Consider the following 20,937-nt stretch of genomic DNA (forward strand, 5'->3'; position numbering starts at 1 on the left):
TGGGTCAGTTGTTGTGCATGTTTTGGAATTTTTGGAGTGGGTGTTGTCTTGTCTTTGGTGTGTTATTAGGGCTGCATCATTGATATCTGCACTTAGTAAGAAAAACTTCATCTGCTATACAGACTTTTGCATGGAGATATTTTAAATAGTACAAATCTTTTAACATTAAGGTTTTCACAGTCTACTCAGAAACTTGTAAATGTGGAAAATTGTGCTTTTTAGAGGCAAAATAATTGCCATATGTTAGCATCAGATCTGGTTGCATCTAGCTAATGTTGTTCAAGGGCAGATATGTGGTATCTTTGTACTCTCCCTAAAATCTGTTAGAATGAAGTTAGCATTTTTGGCAGCTATATACTGATTCATAAAGAGGAAACAAATTGAAATGACCAGTTTTGTTATATTCCTTTTTAAATTTAAGATTTATGGTTTTGCTATTTCATTGGAAGCTGAGTTTCTCATAAGCACAATTATTAAAAAGCACAATTTTGAATTCTAGGTAAAATGAATGATCCATTCCTATATATTCCAGAATAGTAGTATATACACTTAAGGCATAATTAATTTAAAAGAGTTCACATTCCTTCTTTATCAAGAGATTTTCCTTAGCACATACCTCTTAGAACAGGAATTTTTTCTAGGGAGATAATTCTGGGGTTCTTCTATATACTTGGCCATTTTGGAAAGAAATAGATGTAGCTATCTTCCACTGTTGTTTAGGTGACTCTTCCAGGATATAGATGCCCAATTTGTCTGTTTTTTTAACTTGATTCTTGAATCGTCGAATCAGGGAAAGGAGCTGGGCTTAGAGGGGGTCAGGGCAGTGATTAGACAAGTCCGGCCTAGCAGATTCTCCTCTTTCCAAAGTCAAAAAATCTAGACAGAGTAATGATGGGAGCACTCAACAGGAGTCCTAAAAATAAGCAGAAATCCTTAGTAAAATTGGTTTGCAAATTGAGGGTTATTTACAAATAGGAAAACATGGCAAATGCCCTCTGGGTGAGAGCTCTTCTCCCAACCAAATTAGGAATAGATCATACCACATTCTTCCCAGATCTTGTGTATTTTTAGGGTAACTGTTAAAGTAACTTAATCTTTAGCAGTATAGCATAGTAGTTTAGAGCCTTGCTATTCCAAATGGGGTGCCCAGACCAGCATCAGCATCACCTGGGAAATGTACAATCTCATGCCACCACAGATCTACTGAATTCAGTCTTTAACAAGATCATCAAGTGATTTGTGTTACAATCAAGTCTGAGAAGTATTGATTTAGATCATGGATTTGATCCATGGCTTTTCCAGGTTATTTAAAGTTGCTGTATTTCTATATACTTCTACTGTAACCAGTAAAATGAAGAGGATAATCTCACAGGATTGTTGTGAGAATTAAATTAGTATTTTGCCTGAGCACAAAGTATGTGCTATATATTTTAGCTGGTGAAATTGATGTCCTTGTTTTTCTTAACCTAATGTCAACTGAATTTCATACTCCTATTGTGCACTTCTTTGTTGTTATTTCTTATGGACTTCAGGAAGCAAAAATAACGGTGAAGTTAGGAAATTTAAAGCAGAAAGAAAAATAAAGGTAGCAACCAGAAACTGTCTGTATACAGCATCTTAATGATAAAACAATTTTATATGAGATATTTTACTGAGTTCTAAAGTAATACTAAGACTGAACTCATGGCAGAGATTCAAAGTGCTTTGTGTATGTTTTTTTAATATATTACTTAAGGAACTCCCTTTTAAGTGTATTATAACTACTGATCACTTCAAGAGAATATAGAATAATTTTTTTACATTTGGTTTTTCACTTTGAAACCCAATCCACAATACTTGAAATCCTCTCCTAGAGTGTGAGAACATAATGATAGATTTTTAGACCTAGTAGGATTTTAAGATCAGAAGACGTTCCCACCATAAAATCACTTAGATTTTAAATCATATTGGTGAGGTTTTTGTTTATCTGCCTGCTTATTTATTTGAATGACTGTTTTTTTCATTTCAAATTCTTTTGAGAAAAGATATTGTGGCCTTGTATAATTTGATGCAAGTTTCTTTACACATATTTGCACAGAAATATTGCTGTGCTCTCCATCTTCACTTTGCTTTTAAGTAATTCATTAGGGTTTGCATGGTCTTTTCCATATTTTTATATCACCATTTAGGAAAAAAAAAATCTCTTGGGTCAAAGCAGGTATGTTCTGATGGCTAACCAAAAATAAATAAAAACAGACCCAGTGGAGAGACTTCCAGACTTAAATGTTTACGTAAAGATTGTGTCTTTTGTTGTTGGTAGTGACTGATTATGTACAAATGATTGTACAGCCTGTCAGAAATTTTGTCTCTCCACCCCACCCCTCTACTGTTTGGTTTTTTCCCCTGTGTGTCTTAAGAAAGATAAAACCTGTAGCTTTTTCATTTAATTTTTCTTCAGCTAGAAGATGTTGTTCTTCCTTACCTGTAGTTTTAAATTAAATGTTTAAATTATAAAAATTTAAACATTTAATTATTTAGATTTTAGACTATCAGTAGAAGAAAAGCTGAAGAATTTACATTTACTTTTGCACCTTCATTTCATCTGCTTTGTACATGAGTGTCTGATTTCAGTTTATCAGCTAAAAACTACTAAATGTTCTGCTTTTGTTACAGACATCAATGGTTTTGGGATTTTTTTTTTAAAGTTTGCTTTTTTTCCTTTAGAATTTTTTATTTTCTAAGAACTGATTAAAGCTTTCTTATTTCCATCTGCCATTCATTTTAAATCTGCTTCTTCCCTCTTCATGGATTATAACCCTTACCCTAATTCTGCCTTTACACTTGTTCAGGATCACAATCTGCTAATACCATTGGTGGTAAGAATATATAGACTTTATGTGTGCATCTATTGTTTGATCACCTGTTTTCATTATCAAGAATGGGTTCTATTCAGCAGAAATTCTTAACATTTAATATTATATCATTCTGTAGCCATTATTGGGGTAAAAATCACCAATTATGATTTTTCTTTGACCTGTCCTTATTTATTACCAAAACCCTGGGTTTTTAAAATTATCCATGTTGATGCCACAGATGTAAACATTCAAAAATGAAGGAACTTTAGTAATGCCTTGAAAACATCTCATAAAAAGTATAAAATGGTAATTTGAAAACTTTAGGCAGCACAAGAGAAATTAGATATCTAATTCCAAACTTCATAAATTATTTTCTAGTAGCATGCTATTCCCTAGGTACATCATACTCTTTTTCATCAACTGTGTGGTTTTTCTAGAAGAAATAATTAGCCTTGGTAGTTCTTTTGCTGGGGAAAGAGCCTTGATATTTTATTCTAAGTATAAATAATTCCAAAATGGGTTGTAGGCACTGTAATAAACGCGCTGTTGGTTGGGGCCGGGGCGACCATTGGAGAAGAGTGGGTAATGATTAACACTGCCAATTTTATTTCCCAGGAGAGGGCATGAATGAATTTAAATATATAGAGAGTGAGCTTGCATAGTTTTGATAAAGTCAATAAATCTAGAATAGGTAGCGTGATTACTCTGCTTCTATACTATATGTTTCCTCTCTGCTGAATAGATCCACATTTCAAGGAATTCTCCAGACTCCTACCAACACTGTCACCCCCTAAACTTACATTAGTTTTAACAGAATAACATGTTGTATGTGTTCAGTTCATAATTTATACTTTTTATATTGTTGCAAGTGTTCCCATAAAATATTCCATCAGCTTATCTTGCATTGTGAGTTTGTAGCATGTTGGGTGTTTGGGTGTTTTGGTGTGTATGTTTAGTTTAGATGCTGCATGGAGAAAATAGGTGCCTTGTGAGTATCTCTAAGGTTATAACTGAAAGAAACTTGATTTAAAGATTCTTCATCTGAAATATCATGAAACAATTCAAATGACTCATCATTTTAAAGTACACTTGTATAATTTCCCTGCAACAATTTAGAATTCCTTCTACACAGATAGTAAATTGCTAACGTCATCGTAAACATTGATTTGTTTTACAGTATTGCTATAACCAGCGGAAGATGAGTTTCATTTTGTGTGCTAATAAAGTTTAGGAATTAAGCATGAGTTTAAATTGTATTCAGGAAGACCATGCCAAGAAAACGGTAGCCAGGGTCACAGATCAGCAGCCCATGAACCACATTCAGCCTGCCTCTATTCGTGTATTATATGGTCTACACAACATAATAAAAATCAGGACATGTCAAAGCTTTCATTTAAAAAACAAAAAAGTCCCAAAATGTAGCCAGTATTACCTCAAGACAGAGCTGGCTTGAACTAAAATGTCACCACTCCCTCCCTTACATTCAGCACTGCTCCCTGGTTGATGTTCCCTGCTTGTCCCCATTGGCTTTGACTCTTTAATCTTTGCTCTGTGCAAGTGAAGTGTCATTGGGTAAGATTATACCGGGTGAGCAGTGACTGTGGAGAAGTTCCCAACAAAGAGGAAACGTTGCTTTCATGACGTTTTATTTAAGTGCAAGTTTAACGTTTACAATGCTACCATCCAGAGTCTAGAGTTAAATTATACTTTGGAGTTATCTAGTTCATTTTCCTTTTCAATGCAGACAAAAAATATTTTGATTGACAAGGAGCTTATCCCCTTAAACACTAACGCGTGCAATTCTAGTTTAAAAGCATGTTTCTTAACTTTTTTTTTAACTCTTACCCCAATCTCTGAGATTTTGTCCAGCTCCCTTTCTCTGTCCCTGACCACGTATCCTTTGTCTTCCAAGACTGAAAATCACTAGTTTAGAAAGGGTCTGCCTTCTTTGACATTTATTTGCCCGTTAGTTGTGTTTTACCCTCAGTATACATCAACTTGGCAGACTGGCCACCCAAGGACCCTTCGCTATTTGAAGGCAAATAGCAAAATGCAAGTTTCTTTTTCAGCTGGCCTAACTTTGTAAACATTTAAAATTAAATCTTGTAAAAATTTTAAAATATACATAGTTGCAAGATAACCTTGTTATGCCCATTTAGAGGCATCTCAGCAGGCAAACTTTTAACAGGAAGCACATTTTCATTACCATATTCTTAACAAAAATGATAGCAATAATAGAACTATTAATTTTTTCCTTTTAAATATATAGCTTTAATATATAGCATTTTAACATATAGCTTTAGCTGCATGAAATGTATTGTTAGATAAGTTTATTTCTTTGGAAATCTTTTCTACTATTTATGTTCTGAAAATCATAATAGTGTTGTCCTTATTAAACATAGCATCTTATACTCCCCAAACTGAAAATATATTTACATGATTTACCATTCAATCCTAGTATATATAGTATACGTTTTTATTCCAGGTTTTGAGTATATATAAACCTTCCTCAGTCTAACTCCTTTGAACTTAGAACTGCCATTCCATCACAGTTTTCTCAGGTGTACTTCTTGAATTTTTATCCTTTCAACAAGTTCTCTTGGAGTTCATATCTTAACATTTGTATGTGTGTTTGGTGTTTAGCTGGCAGCCGGTCTGGGTCTCCGGGAAGAGTTCTGACCACAACAGCCCTCTCCACTGTGAGCTCTGGTGTTCAAAGAGTCCTGGTCAATTCAGCCTCAGCACAGAAGAGAAGCAAGATACCACGAAGCCAGGGCTGTAGCAGAGAGGCTAGTCCATCTAGGCTCTCAGTGGGTAAGATTTTTGTGCAGAACTTGGGACCTTGTATTTCTTTAGTATTTCAGGCATTGAAGACTTCAATTTAGGCACTTTAAGTTAGAGAAAAACAACTTAAAATTCAAGGACAACTGAAATATAGGTTAAAAATGGAATTAGATATCTTATCTTGAAAGTATAATTCATTTGTATTTTAAATCTTTTTATTTTAGAAAAATATCATTTTACTCTTCTAATCACATACAAACTAGAAGACTGTATTCAAGAATTTTAATTGTATTCCTGGTAATGCTTCATCAAGAAAAGTTTCTTCTCAACCTTAGAAAAAACTTATTTATTAGTTTTTAAGAAAGAAAAGAATAGGGACTTATCTGCTGATCCAATGGTTGAGACTCTGCACTTCCACTGCAGGGGGCATGGTTTCGATCCCTGGTCGGGGAACTAAGATCCCGCATGCTGCATGGAGTGGCCAAAAAAAAAAAAAAAGAAACAAAGAAAAGAATAAAACCAAAATATCAAAAATACAAACTCTGTCTCCTGTTTACTCCCCTTCTGTGCTGCTGTTGCTTCATACTAGCCCGAAGCAGTCGTATTCCTCGACCAAGTGTGAGCCAAGGGTGCAGCCGGGAAGCCAGTCGGGAGAGCAGCAGGGATACGAGTCCTGTTCGCTCTTTTCAGCCCCTTGGTAAGTGTTTGGGCAGGTGTGAGGCATATTGCTTCACTGTTGTGTTCCTACCATCTGATAACCTCAACACACCCTGGATTTAGTTGATGATTTCTTCAACTGTATCTTTTCCTCTATCTCTTTTCTTTTTAAGGACAGTCAGAAGGAAATTATATGTTTGGGCAATTCCTTGGACATTTATCTGTCTTAAATGAGCAAGTTAGACATTGGATAAACAAATTGCCTTCATAATCAAGTAAATATCATACAGATTTAAACTACAGAATATTGAATTCAAGATTTTTCTTAACAAATCTCCCTATAAAATTTAAAGACAATATTTAAATATTTACTCTTAAGTGAAATATGGACTATTTAGTTTGATAAAAATAAAGACTTTTGTCCTTTTTAGCAGAAATATTAACATTTCACCTTAGATATTTCAGATTACTAGAAAGAATGCTACAAAACAATATATGAACTTATTAAAATAGGAGGGATTAATATTTTTACAGTATTTTACAATTTAACAACATTTCCCTTGCATTAGCTTCTATCATGTCATTGCTGTGAAACCTGTCTGTCCCTGATTATAGAGATTTTATTATACCCTTGATTATAATATATTTACCTCAATTATAAAAATATTAAATGATTTTTTAAAAACTAAATATTTTAGAGTAATTGGAGAGGCAGAATTTTTTACGTTGAAAATCTTTAGAATTTCTGTGTGGTCCTCAGCATTTTAACTAATACTTTGTTTATATGCACTTACTTATAGCCATTTCAGGTTTTTTCTTTTAATTCCATAAAATGTAGGTTACTGTAATACTTAAGAGAGTTGCACTTCAGACTTTGTGACACTTATGTAGAACATAGTTCCACTCATTATTTATTGGAATTATTATTTCCTTCAATAGACACGTTAATATAGAATTTCTAGAGATTAATTTCTAGTTCTTTGGGCCATTTGGCTCAACCATATCACTACTGGACTATCCTGTACTGACCCTTTGAGCTAGGAACTCAGGCAGGGGTATCCTCAACCCTTGTTTGTGTTCCAGTCCCAGGTGCCAAAGAGTTTCCTTCTATACTCTGCCAGAGGTAGATTTAGTTCATGTACAATATACAGTAGGCTTAGTCTGTAGAGTATCCGTGTGTGTGTGTGTATACATGCACACACACATACATATACATATATATATGGTACATCCTCATGCATATATGTTTAAAAATGAAATAAATCTTACATTTGTATAAAGTAAGCATGCCACCTTGAAGAGTCAAAGGAAATATAGTGGGTGTGTGATAGTTTAAGAGCATATGTTCTAGGGTCAGATGGCCTGGTTGATACCCCAGCTCTGTAGCTGTTTTATATCTGGGTTTTTCCTTATCTGTAAAGCTAGAATAATAATAGCATGTAGTTCTTAGCATTGCTTTGAAGACACTGTAAAGGAGAGAATACATGAAAACTGTCCCTCAGAGCAGTGTTTACACACGGTGAGCACGTGGTTATCACGGTCATCGTCACTGCTGCGACTGCTCTTCCCAGTCTTCGCCCTGGAACAGTGCTTGCTTACCTACAGTTAGTTGTGTGACACATCAGTGGCAAGGATCTTAGGTTTTTTTAACAGTATAATACTTATATTTATATAATGTAAAATTAGTAGAAAATGTGAGATATCGGGAAGAAACAAAAATAGGTTTCTGTACCATTTAAAAGTGTACAATAGTCAGAGATTAGAGGAAATTTATAACCAACTTCTAATTACTTAAAAAATAAACATGTTAATGTGCCTTTTTTTAAAAACATCTTTACTGGAGTATAATTGCTTTACAATGTTGTGTTAGTTTCTACTTTATAACAAAGTGAGTAAGAACTTATACATATATCCCCCATCCCCTCCCTTTTGCTCCCTCCCACCCTCCCTATCCCACTCCTCTAGGTGGTCATGCCTAATTTTTAAAGAGATACGTTGTTTAGTCATTGATCTAGATTTATCTCAAAGCTGCCATTTGGCAATTTAAATCATTTAAATTTTATTATTAAAGGAGGCAGTTTTCCCAATTGTGATGAAACATCCTATTTGGTTTAAAGGTGGTTAAACCTTTTAATCATATAGTTTTAGAAGAATTGAATTTTGTAGCCCTTTATTTACATATGGATATTGCATAGTAAAGGTAGCAGATTAGTCCTGTTTATTACACAGAGATGAAGATAGCATTCCCAGAAATCAGATTGTCCTTTTCATTCCCATTTTCTGCCATATTTGCCTACATTTTTCTCTTTCTTTATTTGGTGAATCCTTTTGTCACCTCTGACTTGAATATGGCCATTCAGCAGATGAATCCCATAGCTTGCCATTTATTCAGTTGTAACACAAGGCCAGCATCAGGGTCCTAAAACACCAGAAATAAATCAGGGCTAAACAAAGATGAACTCTGGAACTCACACTCTTAGTTTCCATCTGTTTCTGGAACCCAGATTCAAAAAAAGGCTTACATTATTACAAGCACATGAGTGTTATCTTCAGCCACAGATAGCTATTGATTTCAAAAGGTTTTCAAAATTTTTTCATCTATTAAAGTATTTCCATATTGCTTCAACTCTTCCTTATCATTTTAGAAATTATTCTGTTGGGTAAAATTAAAACTATATATTAGTATGTTTTACTAATGATACCAATCACCTTTCAGGGTCTGTTAAACATTTTATGCAACATTCTCTCTTTAATCCTATCTCTCAATCTTTTTGATCATTTTCTTATTCATTAAGGTCCTGTGGCAAAGGAAAGAGTAATTCATGTAATAAAAGTATTTTAACTGTTCTCATTAATATATGAAGCAGAGTAACTTTTAAAATGAGTAATATGTTTCATTAAATAATAAAATGGTTTTTTCCTGGCTTATTTGTGTGTGTGTGTAAGAAAAAGACTGACTTTATGATGTTATGAAAATCAGGATTTTAAGATCTAAAATTTTAAATATCCTAAATTTAGATTTAGAGAGATGTCATAAATATAAGAAGTCACAAGTTTCTAGGTTTTTTGATTAAATTGTTAATACTTCCCTTTTTTGGTGCTCAAAATATGCTTTGATATTTAAATAATCTACTGAATGCAGAACTTATATACTGTGAACCATTATAGAAAACATTTATGTTAATATAAATGAGGTATGTTATCTTTTAAACAATGTAAAGATGGTATGTGTACTATTTAAGAGCAAAGGCCTTGAAAGACTACAAATACTGAGGTGTGGCCTTGATCAAATTAATTAACTTTTCTCTGTGCTTTAGTTTAGCTATTTGTAAAATTGAATAGTAACAACTGCCTCACTGGGTTCAGGATTAGAGGAGATGGGATTATTATTGGTTACTATTTACCATAGTGGTTTTTTTTTTGAAACTACAGTGTTCATTTTTTTGTCTCATGCTGTACTTTTGACATTTCCTTCCATTTGAATACTTACTTTTTTGTCTCCTGTGAGCTTATGTCTGTCCGCTTAGGTGTAAGATCTGTTGTGTGTCAAGGAAGATATTGCAATGCAAGTGTTCAGTTGCCCTAGTCTAAGGCAATATTCTGATCCTTAACTATTAATAGTAATACCATTGTGAACTAACTCTCCTTGCCTGACTGTAGTGCTGCCACTATTCCTTGTTTCTGTAGTAATAGATGAGGTTTGTATGGTCCTGTTATTCCAGCCTCCAGACACCATTCCAGATCTACTGGTGCCCTCTACGCCCCCGATGTGTATGGGGCCTCAGGTGAAGGATGAGTACATTTTCACTATCATCTGTGCATTCATCTTAAGTTTTTTGTCCTTGTCAGTTTCCATTGAGTAATCATGTTTTAAAATTGATTTGTTTTATTTACATTTAATTTGTTGGAGAATAAGTCATTTGTGGGTTTTTAAAAAAATTTTCCCCCAAGTAACTTTTTTCCCTTTGGCAATCTTATTTGAACATTTTTCTCACTGGAGATGGGCATTTTTCTTTTGTATAACCTAAGTTATGTCATTTTAAAATATAAAAATTGTTTTATGTTCTCAGTTATGTACTTCATCTTTGTATATATGTTTAAAAAAAAAAACCAAAATGGTGGATGAAGTGTTTTAATTGTAAATGATGATATGTTGTAGACAGTAGTTGAGAGGAAGAACCCATCTATGGTTTGTCTTTACATACCTCAGAGTGTCGGGCAATAGTAGGTCCTTGACAAATATCAAATGATACATCTTAGTTACAGAATGAATCAGCCTGTCTTGAAAGAGAAGAGATAATAATTGAAGGGGTTTTCCCTTGTAAATTCCTGGTGTGCCTTCCTTGAGCTCCCTAATCGTTACTGGTTTGAGAATTGATCTTTGTTCTGGGCTACTCTGTGGCTCAAGCAAACAGATGAGATTTGCCTGACTGATAGAGCTAGATTAATTACAGGGCTATAGACTTGCAAGCCCTTAGTTGGCCAGCCATGCTTTCTTCTATCTTCTGGTGAAAAGTATATCATAGCTACTATTCTTTAAATTTACTTCCCACACACTGTCAGTGATTTTAATTGCCTTTGCCCTTTTATTTGACTAAAAATAAATGTACCCAGAGAATACAGTATTGCTTTTAAAATGCTTTGCCCCATTGGTTTTTTTTTTCCTCCTCTTAAGGATCTTAAAGTTTCCAACGTGACCCTGTTACATTTATGGCCCTCTCAAAGCTATTTTCCTTCTTCTGATGAATTAGGTCCAGGGTATGGGATCAGCCAATCAAGCCGACTGTCATCCTCTGTCAGTGCCATGCGAGTCCTGAACACAGGTTCCGACGTGGAGGAGGCAGTAGCAGATGCCTTGGTACTTTTCTCCATTTCCTTATCTTTACAGATGTTCCAACTGTGAAACTAATGTATGAGTGAGCCAATCCACAAGTGTGGGAAAGGAGATGGGAAAATTCTTGGTATTAAATCTAGGAAGATCAAATGTGGGCAATGTAAAAAGCAAAACAGTATAATTAATTCTTGATCTTTATTAATTGCCAAATTTTTAAGCCAGGGCCCATAGTAATTGATGTGATGTCAGGAATATAAATATTGATATTGTTAATATGGTGATGTTTTTTATGTACTGTAATACACTGAGAATAAAGGCAGATAGATTAGTATATAAATATGTACACTACAAGTATGTAATTTCAAGTTTAGCTTAACCTTGGGTATTTAGGGATTGTTTTAGTTTGGGGTACAGTTTTGTTTAGTCTTTATTTATTTGTATTTTCTGAGCTGAGAGAAAGTACACCTTCAAAACAAATTATATTTAAGATATCTTTCTGGCTCTTTATACCTGACACATTAAACAGTGAGGCTTAAAAACATAATCCGTAGATCTATGATGGTTTGTCAGAAGAGTGCTGTTCAGATATCACTGTAGTTTTTCTCACTTAAAATTATGAAGGAAGTATTAGAAACAGTGATTATAATTGCTTTTTCCTTTTTCCCAAGTCAATTCAACATGATAATTTCTCTTTCAAGTTATGATATTAATCCTATATTTGAGAAGTAAGCATTTACTCAGTTTTTTACACAGAACTTATAAAGGTGTCATCTTTGTTTTGAAATTTAAAAATACATTATGCCTTTTAAAACCACATATCACCTCTTAACCAGTGTTGATACAATATTTGCCACATATATTTGAAAAACAAGTTTTTAAAAATATTCATTGATCATAGCTATAATATATTAAATGTAATCACGTGCAGTTCTGTTCTAACAGTCTGTATGTGCTGAATTTTTCTCTTTACCTTAGCCATCTGATTTTTCTAATCAATACAACTAAGTAGGAACTTCGTTCTCTTGAGCTTGGGACATATTGATCACATCTTGTTCTGGTGATATTAAATTAGTCATACGTTTTAAATTTACTATTCCTCATCAGTGTATTTCTCAAATTTTTTTTTTAGTTTCTTGTAAATGGATGATTTACTAGTTAAATTCTGCTCGCATAAATTTTTTGAATTGAATGGATTATTCTTGAACTATTACTTGTTATAAGATGTTGTATTTGATTTATATGAGGAATATTTAGCCACCAGGGCTAAAAGCTGAATCCCAATCATTTGACTGTGAATACTTCCATTATTTGCATAACATAGATATTCCAGTTATAACTATCAGTTTTTAGGAAAAGACTATCCAACTATTAAGTCTAATTGGACGTAGGGAAAATCATAGAAATAAAATTAACTTTGGAAACAACAAAAGGATCCAAATAGGAAGAAGACTTGAGTTTCTTTGGAAAACTGGTTATGGGAGTATTTCTGTAGCTTAGATTTTTTTCTTTGGACTAAAGGATATTGACAAGTTAAAGATATATTCTCCTAGTAAGCAGTTCTTATGTATCTATATATTTTAAAAGTTAATGTTTCTAATTATGGGCATTGTTTATGCCTACTTCACTGTGCTGTTTAGCAAAATGTTTTTCATTATTTTCAATTTTTCTCTTTAAAAATCTGCTCTCAGCTCTTAGGAGACATACGGACTAAGGTATAGACATTGCTGTTTTCTGACATCTTATGATACCATAACTTTTTTTTCTTTCCTTCATCAGTTTAACAGATGATAGTCTTCTATAAAAAATTCAAATGGAAGTAATAAAATCCTTAGATATACATCATTTTTCTGTATATATGATTATCAGCAGGGAGATAGTGCTTAAACAGAGTGTCCTATGGGGGTTCTCATCCTTTAAGCCTGATTACTTTATACAAATGCGATGATGTCATCGACACTGATGTCTATAACAAAACTGGTCTTGAAGACCAACACAGGAAATACCACATTTTTGCCATTCTAAATTAAGTTGGTGTCTCTAAAATCAATTTAGTGATGGGAATGTCATTATAAAACTATTTTTAATTGAATTCAAATTATATTTCTTTTAGATTTTAAACTTGGAGAATTTAAGTCACCTGGAGCTGTGTAAAATTATTGTGCTTAAATGTTTCTTAGAAATATCCGCTGCTCACCAGCCTAAATTCAAATATCAGGTTACATAAAGATTTATAATTCTTCCAAAGAAATCTCAAATAAGCTATTTATTCTGTCTCATTTCACTTTTAATATTCAAAGTAAAATTAGCAGTTACATTTATTAAATAATAAGCTTCAGATGTAAAGAAATCAAAGGAATCTAAATATGCTTTCTCATAAATATTGAAATAGACAGTATAGACACATTGGGAAGAACATGGAGGACCCTCCAGGAGCTTGCCTCCTAAAAGGAAGAGTAAGCAAAACAGGCTCTCATCATTCTCTGTATTTTACTTCTCTAGGAAATGTCAGGGTTGCGTACAAGAGAAGAAAGAGTGGCAAGACAAGTGATAGTAGAAGTGAAAGGAGAATAGAGGAAAGAGAAGGTTGAGAGACAGAAAAAAATAGAACTTTACATGGGGAAAAATGTTTTTCTGATCCATTGCCCATTTTCTGATCCATTCTCATCCTTTAAAAAGGTAGTAATTTCTTCTTAACAACTCAGAATTTTAGTACAGAGTCCATTCGTTTATACTCTTGTAGTTCTTTTTGGTTTTCCAGAAAAAAGAAAGGGAAGAACCCCATGTTTTTAGTGCTCCCCACTTTACATATCTGACTTCCATACAGTAGTCTTATTCTGCTTTTATCACTCGCCATAGTTAAAGAATATTTCATCATCTACTAACTCCTAAAACATGTTTTTTGAAGAAAAACTAAATATCAACATTTTATTATTACAATGATTAGCAGCAGCATGCTTTACACTGATTTTTAAACAAAAACCAGTCTTTTTATGGTCAGTAGAAATTTGTGAAATACCAGCATATTATTTTAGCTACCACTAATGAGAGTCTTTATGTGTAACAGAAAAAACCTGCTCGAAGAAGATATGAATCATATGGGATGCATTCAGATGATGATGCCAACAGCGATGCATCCAGTGCTTGTTCAGAACGCTCCTATAGCTCTCGGAATGGTAGTATTCCTACATACATGAGGCAGACAGAAGATGTGGCAGAAGTCCTCAACAGATGTGCTAGCTCCAACTGGTCAGAAAGGAAAGAAGGCCTCCTGGGTCTGCAGAACTTACTAAAAAATCAGAGAACGCTAAGGTGAGTTATATTGTCTTTAAAATAATTGTCCTGTCTGGTTAGGACAGGACAATTGACTTGACTTGACTTTTTCATAACACTTTAAAGATACTGGTATGGGCTCATACGTGTCCTGAATTCAGAAGGTGGCATCAAAGTATTTTCCCAAGCCTTAATCCTTTAGGACCATCTATACTATTGTTACTTTTAAAAGTTTTAATTAACTTGCTCTATTTAAAGAAACTTTCTAAAAGGAAACTTTTTATTCACAAATAGATGTTAAATGAAAAATGTTATTAATTTTTTTAATGAAAATAAATAATAAAATATGCATAATATTAAAGCTGACTCATTATTAAAATTCATTCCTGATAAGTTTTTCAGTGAGATGAAAGAATATTTATGCTCATTTGGAAATGAAGGTATATTCTTGATGTTTGTGTAATATTTGGATCTTGGTATAATATGAAATGGATTTGGAGTGAATTTCTCTAAGAACAGAAATTTAGGGACTTCCCTGGTGGTCCAGTGGTTAAGACTCCACGCTTGCACTGCAGTGGGTGTGGGTTTGATCCCTGGTCGGGGAACTAAGATCCCCCATACTGTGTAGTGTGGCCAAAAAATAAATAAAGTTAGAAAAAAAAGTTTATATTGGTTTTTAGTTGAGTTTGATTCGGTTTCCTTTCCTAATGGCTTTTGCTTGCTTTTCCTCTCTAAATTCTTTATTTTTTTTAATGTATTTTATTTATTTTATTTTCATCTGCATTGGGTCTTTGTTGCTGTGTGTGGACTTTCTCTAGTTGTGGCAAGAGGGGGCTACTCTTTGTTGCGGTGCGCGGGCTTCTCATCGTGGTAGCTTCTCTTGTCATGGAGCACGGGCTCTAGGTGCACAGGCTTCAGTAGTTGTGGCATGCGGGCTCAGTAGTTGTGGCACGCAGGCTCAGTAGTTGTGGCTCACGGGCTTCGTTGCTCTGCGAAATGTGGGATCTTCCCGGGCCAGGGCTTGAACCTGTGTCCCCTGCATTGGCAGACGGATTCTTAACCACTGTGCCACCAGGGAAGCCCCTCTTTATTGTTTTTTATCTGTGTAATGTTTTAAATCGCTATGGTCTATCCCTTTAAGAACATAGTTTTAGAAAATTCATAAGTTTGATTTCAGGTATCAAGTCAGGAAGTGGCCCACTATTTTCCACCACACTCAGAGTTTGATTTACTAGCTGTTTATTTTAGGAAGTATTAGAACTATATAATTTAAAATAAGTGTTTATCTATAAACTTCCTCATATATTTTAACGCTTTCATGTCACAGTTCGTGAATCACTACAATAAAGCATCATACTGTTGTTTCCCAACCCCATCAAGATTAGATTAGTATTAGGTTCAGTATATCATTTTAAATGGCAAGGAAATAGTCATAGTTTGGAAAGATTTTAGCCCTCAGGTGGCAAAATTTAAGAAAACATCATAGCATTTAAAAGGGTAAGATTCATGTGCTGGGAATGTCATCTGTATACTTTCCTCTGTTGCGCTTACATTAATGAAGTACAGTTGTATTTCTTTTCATATAACTTTCAACCTTTAAAATAGTGTCTGTTACTACAGAATTATTGTTGCATTTGATAAATTTGTATTTAGCCCTGACTAGTAAATCCCACTAATTTTTCATTTAGGAGGGATGATTTTTTTTAGTTTTTTTTTTTTTTTTTTAAGAAGCCCAGTTATATGTAAGGTCACTTTTTTTTTTTTTTTTTTTTTTTTTAAGGCTGTGTTCGGTCTTCGTTGCTGCACACTGCTTTCTCTAGTTGTGGCGAGCGGGGCCTACCCTTAATTGTAGTGTGCGGGCTTCTCACTGGAGTGGCTTCTCTTGTTGCAGAGCACGGGCTCTAGGCGAGCGGGCTTCAGTAGTTGTGGCTCTCAGGCTCTAGAGCGCAGGCTCAGTAGTTGTGGTGCACGGGCTTAGTTGCTCTGCGACATGTGGGATCTTCCCAGACCAGGGCTCAAACCCGTGTCCCCTACATTGGCAGGTGGATTCTTAACCACTGCGCCACAAGGGAAGTCCCTGTAAGGTCACTTTTAAATGACTTCTTCCTACAGCAAGATATTAATTCCACTTTATTATTTTGACAGTCGAGTTGAACTGAAAAGATTATGTGAAATTTTCACAAGAATGTTTGCTGATCCTCATGGCAAGGTATGTTTTAGTATTTAAGATTACTCCTATAAGGTGTCATTATTGTATTGCCCCAAAAAAGAAGTGAATAATAACAAAAAACTATAAGCCATTTTTGCTTTGTTATTGCTCTAAAATGACAATGATCTTTTCAAACATAATTGAAATTGAGTATTTGATATCATACTTAATTTAGAAATTGCTCTCTAGTAACTGTTTAAGCTTCTCCAAAGAGAGATTATCTAAGACTATAAACTGAAGAATATATAGTAACATGCAAAACTCTTTTACACTTAGGGTGAGTATTTGTATTTCTAAAAACGTTTTACTATTTGTAAAGGAAATAATTGGGGTAAGTTGAAAAAATTTGCCAACTTTTTATTCAGTTTCCTTCTCTATTAACATAAATATATTCTTAAAAGAGCAATTTTGTAGAAAAGAATTGCCATTAAATAACAAAAAGCACAAAATATGGCTTCACCCATAGTTTGTTAGTAATATAAAAGAAGCATTTCATATATTGAAATAGTTCATAAAAATCATCAGAACTTTGTTTAGTTTTTAATGTGGATTAAAATGTATTTAAGTACTTATGCATAGTCTGCATGTATACTGTGAAATTTTGCTTTAAAATGTAAAATTTTGTTGTAAAATGGACTCATTTATTCTGTTTTCAGCAGTGTGTTTGACAGTGGTGAAACTTTATTCAGTATCTTCCTTTAGGACACCAGGTGTCTACATGAGAATTTCTAACCTAAGTGAGAGGGAGATGTGGAAGGGAAATCATAAGAAAGATATTAACAAATTTCACTTTATTGTTTTTTTTAATTGTCTTCACTTTATTGTTGCACATGTCATTTCCCCCTCATTTTTTTTTCTGTTTTCAATATTTTCATTACTTGTGACACTACTTAAAGATACTAAAATCCTACTCTATACATAAACTGAAATCCAGCTAAGAATTATAAATTGCTTGTACTTTAACTTCTAAAGATTATCCTTTTATCAGAAGGTATATTTATTTTATCCAAGAATGCAAGATCCTATTAAAGACAAAGATTAAAGTACACTAAGTTTATAACTTTCAAACTGAGCATGTAGATAACCATACCATTTTATACTGATATTGCTACCACTAATTACAGCTGTAGGAATTGCTTTAATGGAAAAATTTCTGTGAATCCTGAACAGATTAGCTGTTGACATTTTTTGTTAGCAGTATGAGCCAAAGGACAAGACAATTATGATCTGGGTGGACCTGTTTTAGTAAATGATGTTTTAATTAATAATCTCTACAACTTTTAAAAATAGAGTTTTAAAACATCTTCAAAAGTAATATAATTCATCTCTGCTGGAAGGTATGAGAGTGTAAGGCTAGATTATTTCTTGAAGTCACAGTTTTTAATTTTTTGTTAGGACAATAATGCAATTTAGTTGGATCCTAGGATTTGCACAGTAATAAAGAGAAACACTTTTTTAAAAAGTCTCTTGAAGAAAAAATTTTTAAAATAAAGTGAATGTCAAAATTTTAAAAAAGTCTCTTGAAGATCAAGTAGGAAAACCAAGTTTGATGTTGGTGAAAGCACACATGTTTGGCCTCCCTTAGTAGATGCAGAGAACCAGCCACAATCCTTCCGAGAGTTTTCGGGAAGGAGACTTTTTTTGTCTGTGGGATTTTATAAGAACATACAATTCTTATTGATCCATCAGCTTTGTTTGTTTGGTTTTGTTTTTTTGGTTAATTCAGTGAATACACATGTAAAGGGAAGATTATTTTTAATTCGTTTTTGTTTAGCTTTTGTTTGGTGATTGTCCATCAGGGACTCTACCAGTAATGTAATTCATTAAGAATAAACTGGATAGGGGCCTCCCTGGTGGCGCAGTGGTTGAGAGTCCACCTGCCGATGCAGGGGACACGGGTTCGTGCCCCGGTCCAGGAGAATCCCACATGCCGCAGAGCAGCTGGGCCCGTGAGCCATGGCCACTGAGCCTGCGCATCCGGAGCCTGTGCTCTGCAGCAGGAGAGGCCACAGCAGTGATAGGCCCGCGTAACGCAAAAAAAAAAAAAAAAAAAGAATAAACTGGATATATCACCATACTGTGCTGAGTTAAAAATATCAGGGTTTGATTTGAGCTTTTGCATCATATCCTTATATTATTAAAATAGTAGATATCCCCCCCTTTTTAATTTTATAAAGTACTAACAGTCCAATCATTGGATCAAGCAGCTGTTTTTGATGCTTTCTTTTCTTTCCAAGTAAAATTTTGTTCTCTATCAAGAGTTGGCCTTTTTTGTTTGTTTGTTTTTCCCTATAAAGGGCCAGGTAGTAAATATTTGTAGCTTTGTGGGCCATAATGATCTCTGTCACAACTACTGAACTCTGCCATTATAGCACAAAGGTACCTATAGACAATATCTAAACAAATGGCCATGGCTGGGTTGCCATAAAACTTTACTTATGAACATTGAAATTTTTATTTTCATAAAATTTTCTGTCACGAAATAGCCTTTTCTTTTGATTAAAAAAAAATTTTTTTTAAAGGTAAAACCATTTTTAGCTCTGAGACCATAGTTTCCCAACCCCTGCTCTATACAGTCAACTCTGGTCATTGACACTAAAATAGAAATATGTTCAAGAACCTCTGCTCATGCTCATGCCACTGGTTGAAAGTTAAGACTGTTGAAGGGAAACAATGTACTGGCCCCTGCTGGGTGAAATCAGCCCTGTTATTCCTGTATATTGTGCCATTCTCCATTTCTGATCTGTGATTTTTGTCTAAAAGCCCAGTGCTGCCTTTCCTCTTCCTCTAGTTTTTTTCTTCTGTCCTCCACAGAGACTGTGTCAGATAGTCTTTCCTCAGAACTCCATCCCTGTTCACCTCTCCACCCATCTCATGCCCCAAGCATATGTCCTGGCCTCTTAGCTTACCAAGAAGATAGAAGCCATCCAGCAGAAACTCCCATTTCCTGTCTCCAAACTGGCAAAGTTAACCGCACATAAGCCCATTCTTTCTACCTTTTCTTCTATGGAAATGGCAGGAGGTCTTACCTTGAAGCTGTTGGTAGCCACATAAACATGTACTCTGTTTTTTGCTAACATGGTCTCATCTGCTTGGCCACCAGGAATTTTTCATAAATTTCAGTTTGCTGCTTGACATCCCTTTTTATTTTTCAACCTTGTTGTGAGTTTATCCAGCATATCTTTTCTGACACTTTAAGGAAAGGGATGTGGGAGAGGTGGAAGAGGGGTGTTTTCTGTTGTGCCTGATCCAGTCTTCCTCACAGTAGACACCCTCTCTTTTCAGACACTTATCTCTCTGCTTGTTTTACTTACATTGGTGTTGCTTAGAGCATTGCCTTAGGCCCTCCTCTTTCATTTCTGTACCTTATCTGAAGCTTAAGTCACCCACTTTATCCTAATGACTCTCATATGGTACTTCCAGCCCACATTGTTCTCCTGTACTTACTTAGTTACATGCCTTTTGCTCATCTTAAAACTCAAAACTACTTTTCCTCCTGCATTGCTTTATCTCATTAGATGAAACCACTATCCTCTCATTGCTCAAGTGAAGAATTTGGGCATTATTCTAGAAATTTACTCAGTCCTAATTGATTCAACCTTCTAAACATTTCCATTCTCACTGCTAATTCAGGGCACAATCATCTTTGGCCAGCTGCACCTCCTCCCCACCTCCTATCCCTAAATTCTCTTCCACGCTGCATATTTGAATAACCTTTCTAAAAGGTAAATCTTCTCTACTAACTTAAAACCCTTCAGTGACTACTCATTACCCTCAAGAAAATATTCAAACAAAGCCTATCATTTTTGCTTGTCATTCCCTTCTCACTGTCACTCTCAATCCTGGAAACTACGTTCATTTCCCCAAATGTGCCACGTGCTTTTCCTCATAGCCTTGAAATAGGCCATCAAAGAGACTTCTCTTTTCTTCCTCAAGTGTGGGTTAGCTCTCCACTCTGAATTGGAATCACTTATCTGTAACCTTAACTATCCTGAAACTCACAGGGCAGAAATCATCTGAAGGCTTGACCCCAGAATGGGCCGTAGTGTTTAGGAGACACCTCATGCCTTGAGGTTTGTTGGGTGGGTTTTCCCATGTCCTTTTTTTTTTTTTTTTTTTTTTGCGGTACACGGGCCTCTCACTGTTGTGGCCTCTCCTGTTGCGGAGCGCAGGCTCAGCAGCCATGGCTCACGGGCCCAGCCGCTCCGCGGCATGTGGGATCTTCCCGGACCGGGGCACGAACCCGTGTCCCCTGCATCGGCAGGCAGACTCTCAACCACTGCACCACCAGGGAAGCCCTCCCATGTCCTTTTAAGTTGAAGTCAACTTAAAGCTGTGTTAACAGCTTC

The 20,937-nt window shown here is 34.8% G+C and overlaps 1 protein-coding gene across 4 annotated transcripts in view; it reads left to right on the forward strand.

Moving 5' to 3' along the window:
• The window catches only part of CLASP2 (cytoplasmic linker associated protein 2), a 189,952-nt gene that overhangs the window by 127,503 nt on the left and 41,512 nt on the right, over positions 1-20,937 (forward strand). For all 4 annotated transcript variants that reach the window (XM_082848265.1, XM_082848267.1, XM_082848266.1 and 1 more), the window contains 5 exons: positions 5,478-5,648; positions 6,208-6,315; positions 11,027-11,133; positions 14,174-14,418; positions 16,525-16,588. In XM_082848265.1, the coding sequence (XP_082704391.1) occupies positions 5,478-5,648; positions 6,208-6,315; positions 11,027-11,133; positions 14,174-14,418; positions 16,525-16,588 (695 nt within the window). The remainder of the gene's footprint in view (positions 1-5,477; positions 5,649-6,207; positions 6,316-11,026; positions 11,134-14,173; positions 14,419-16,524; positions 16,589-20,937) is intronic.

Source organism: Leucopleurus acutus (assembly GCF_964270905.1).
Source record: "Leucopleurus acutus genome assembly, chromosome: 10".
Lineage (NCBI taxonomy): Eukaryota > Metazoa > Chordata > Mammalia > Artiodactyla > Delphinidae > Leucopleurus > Leucopleurus acutus.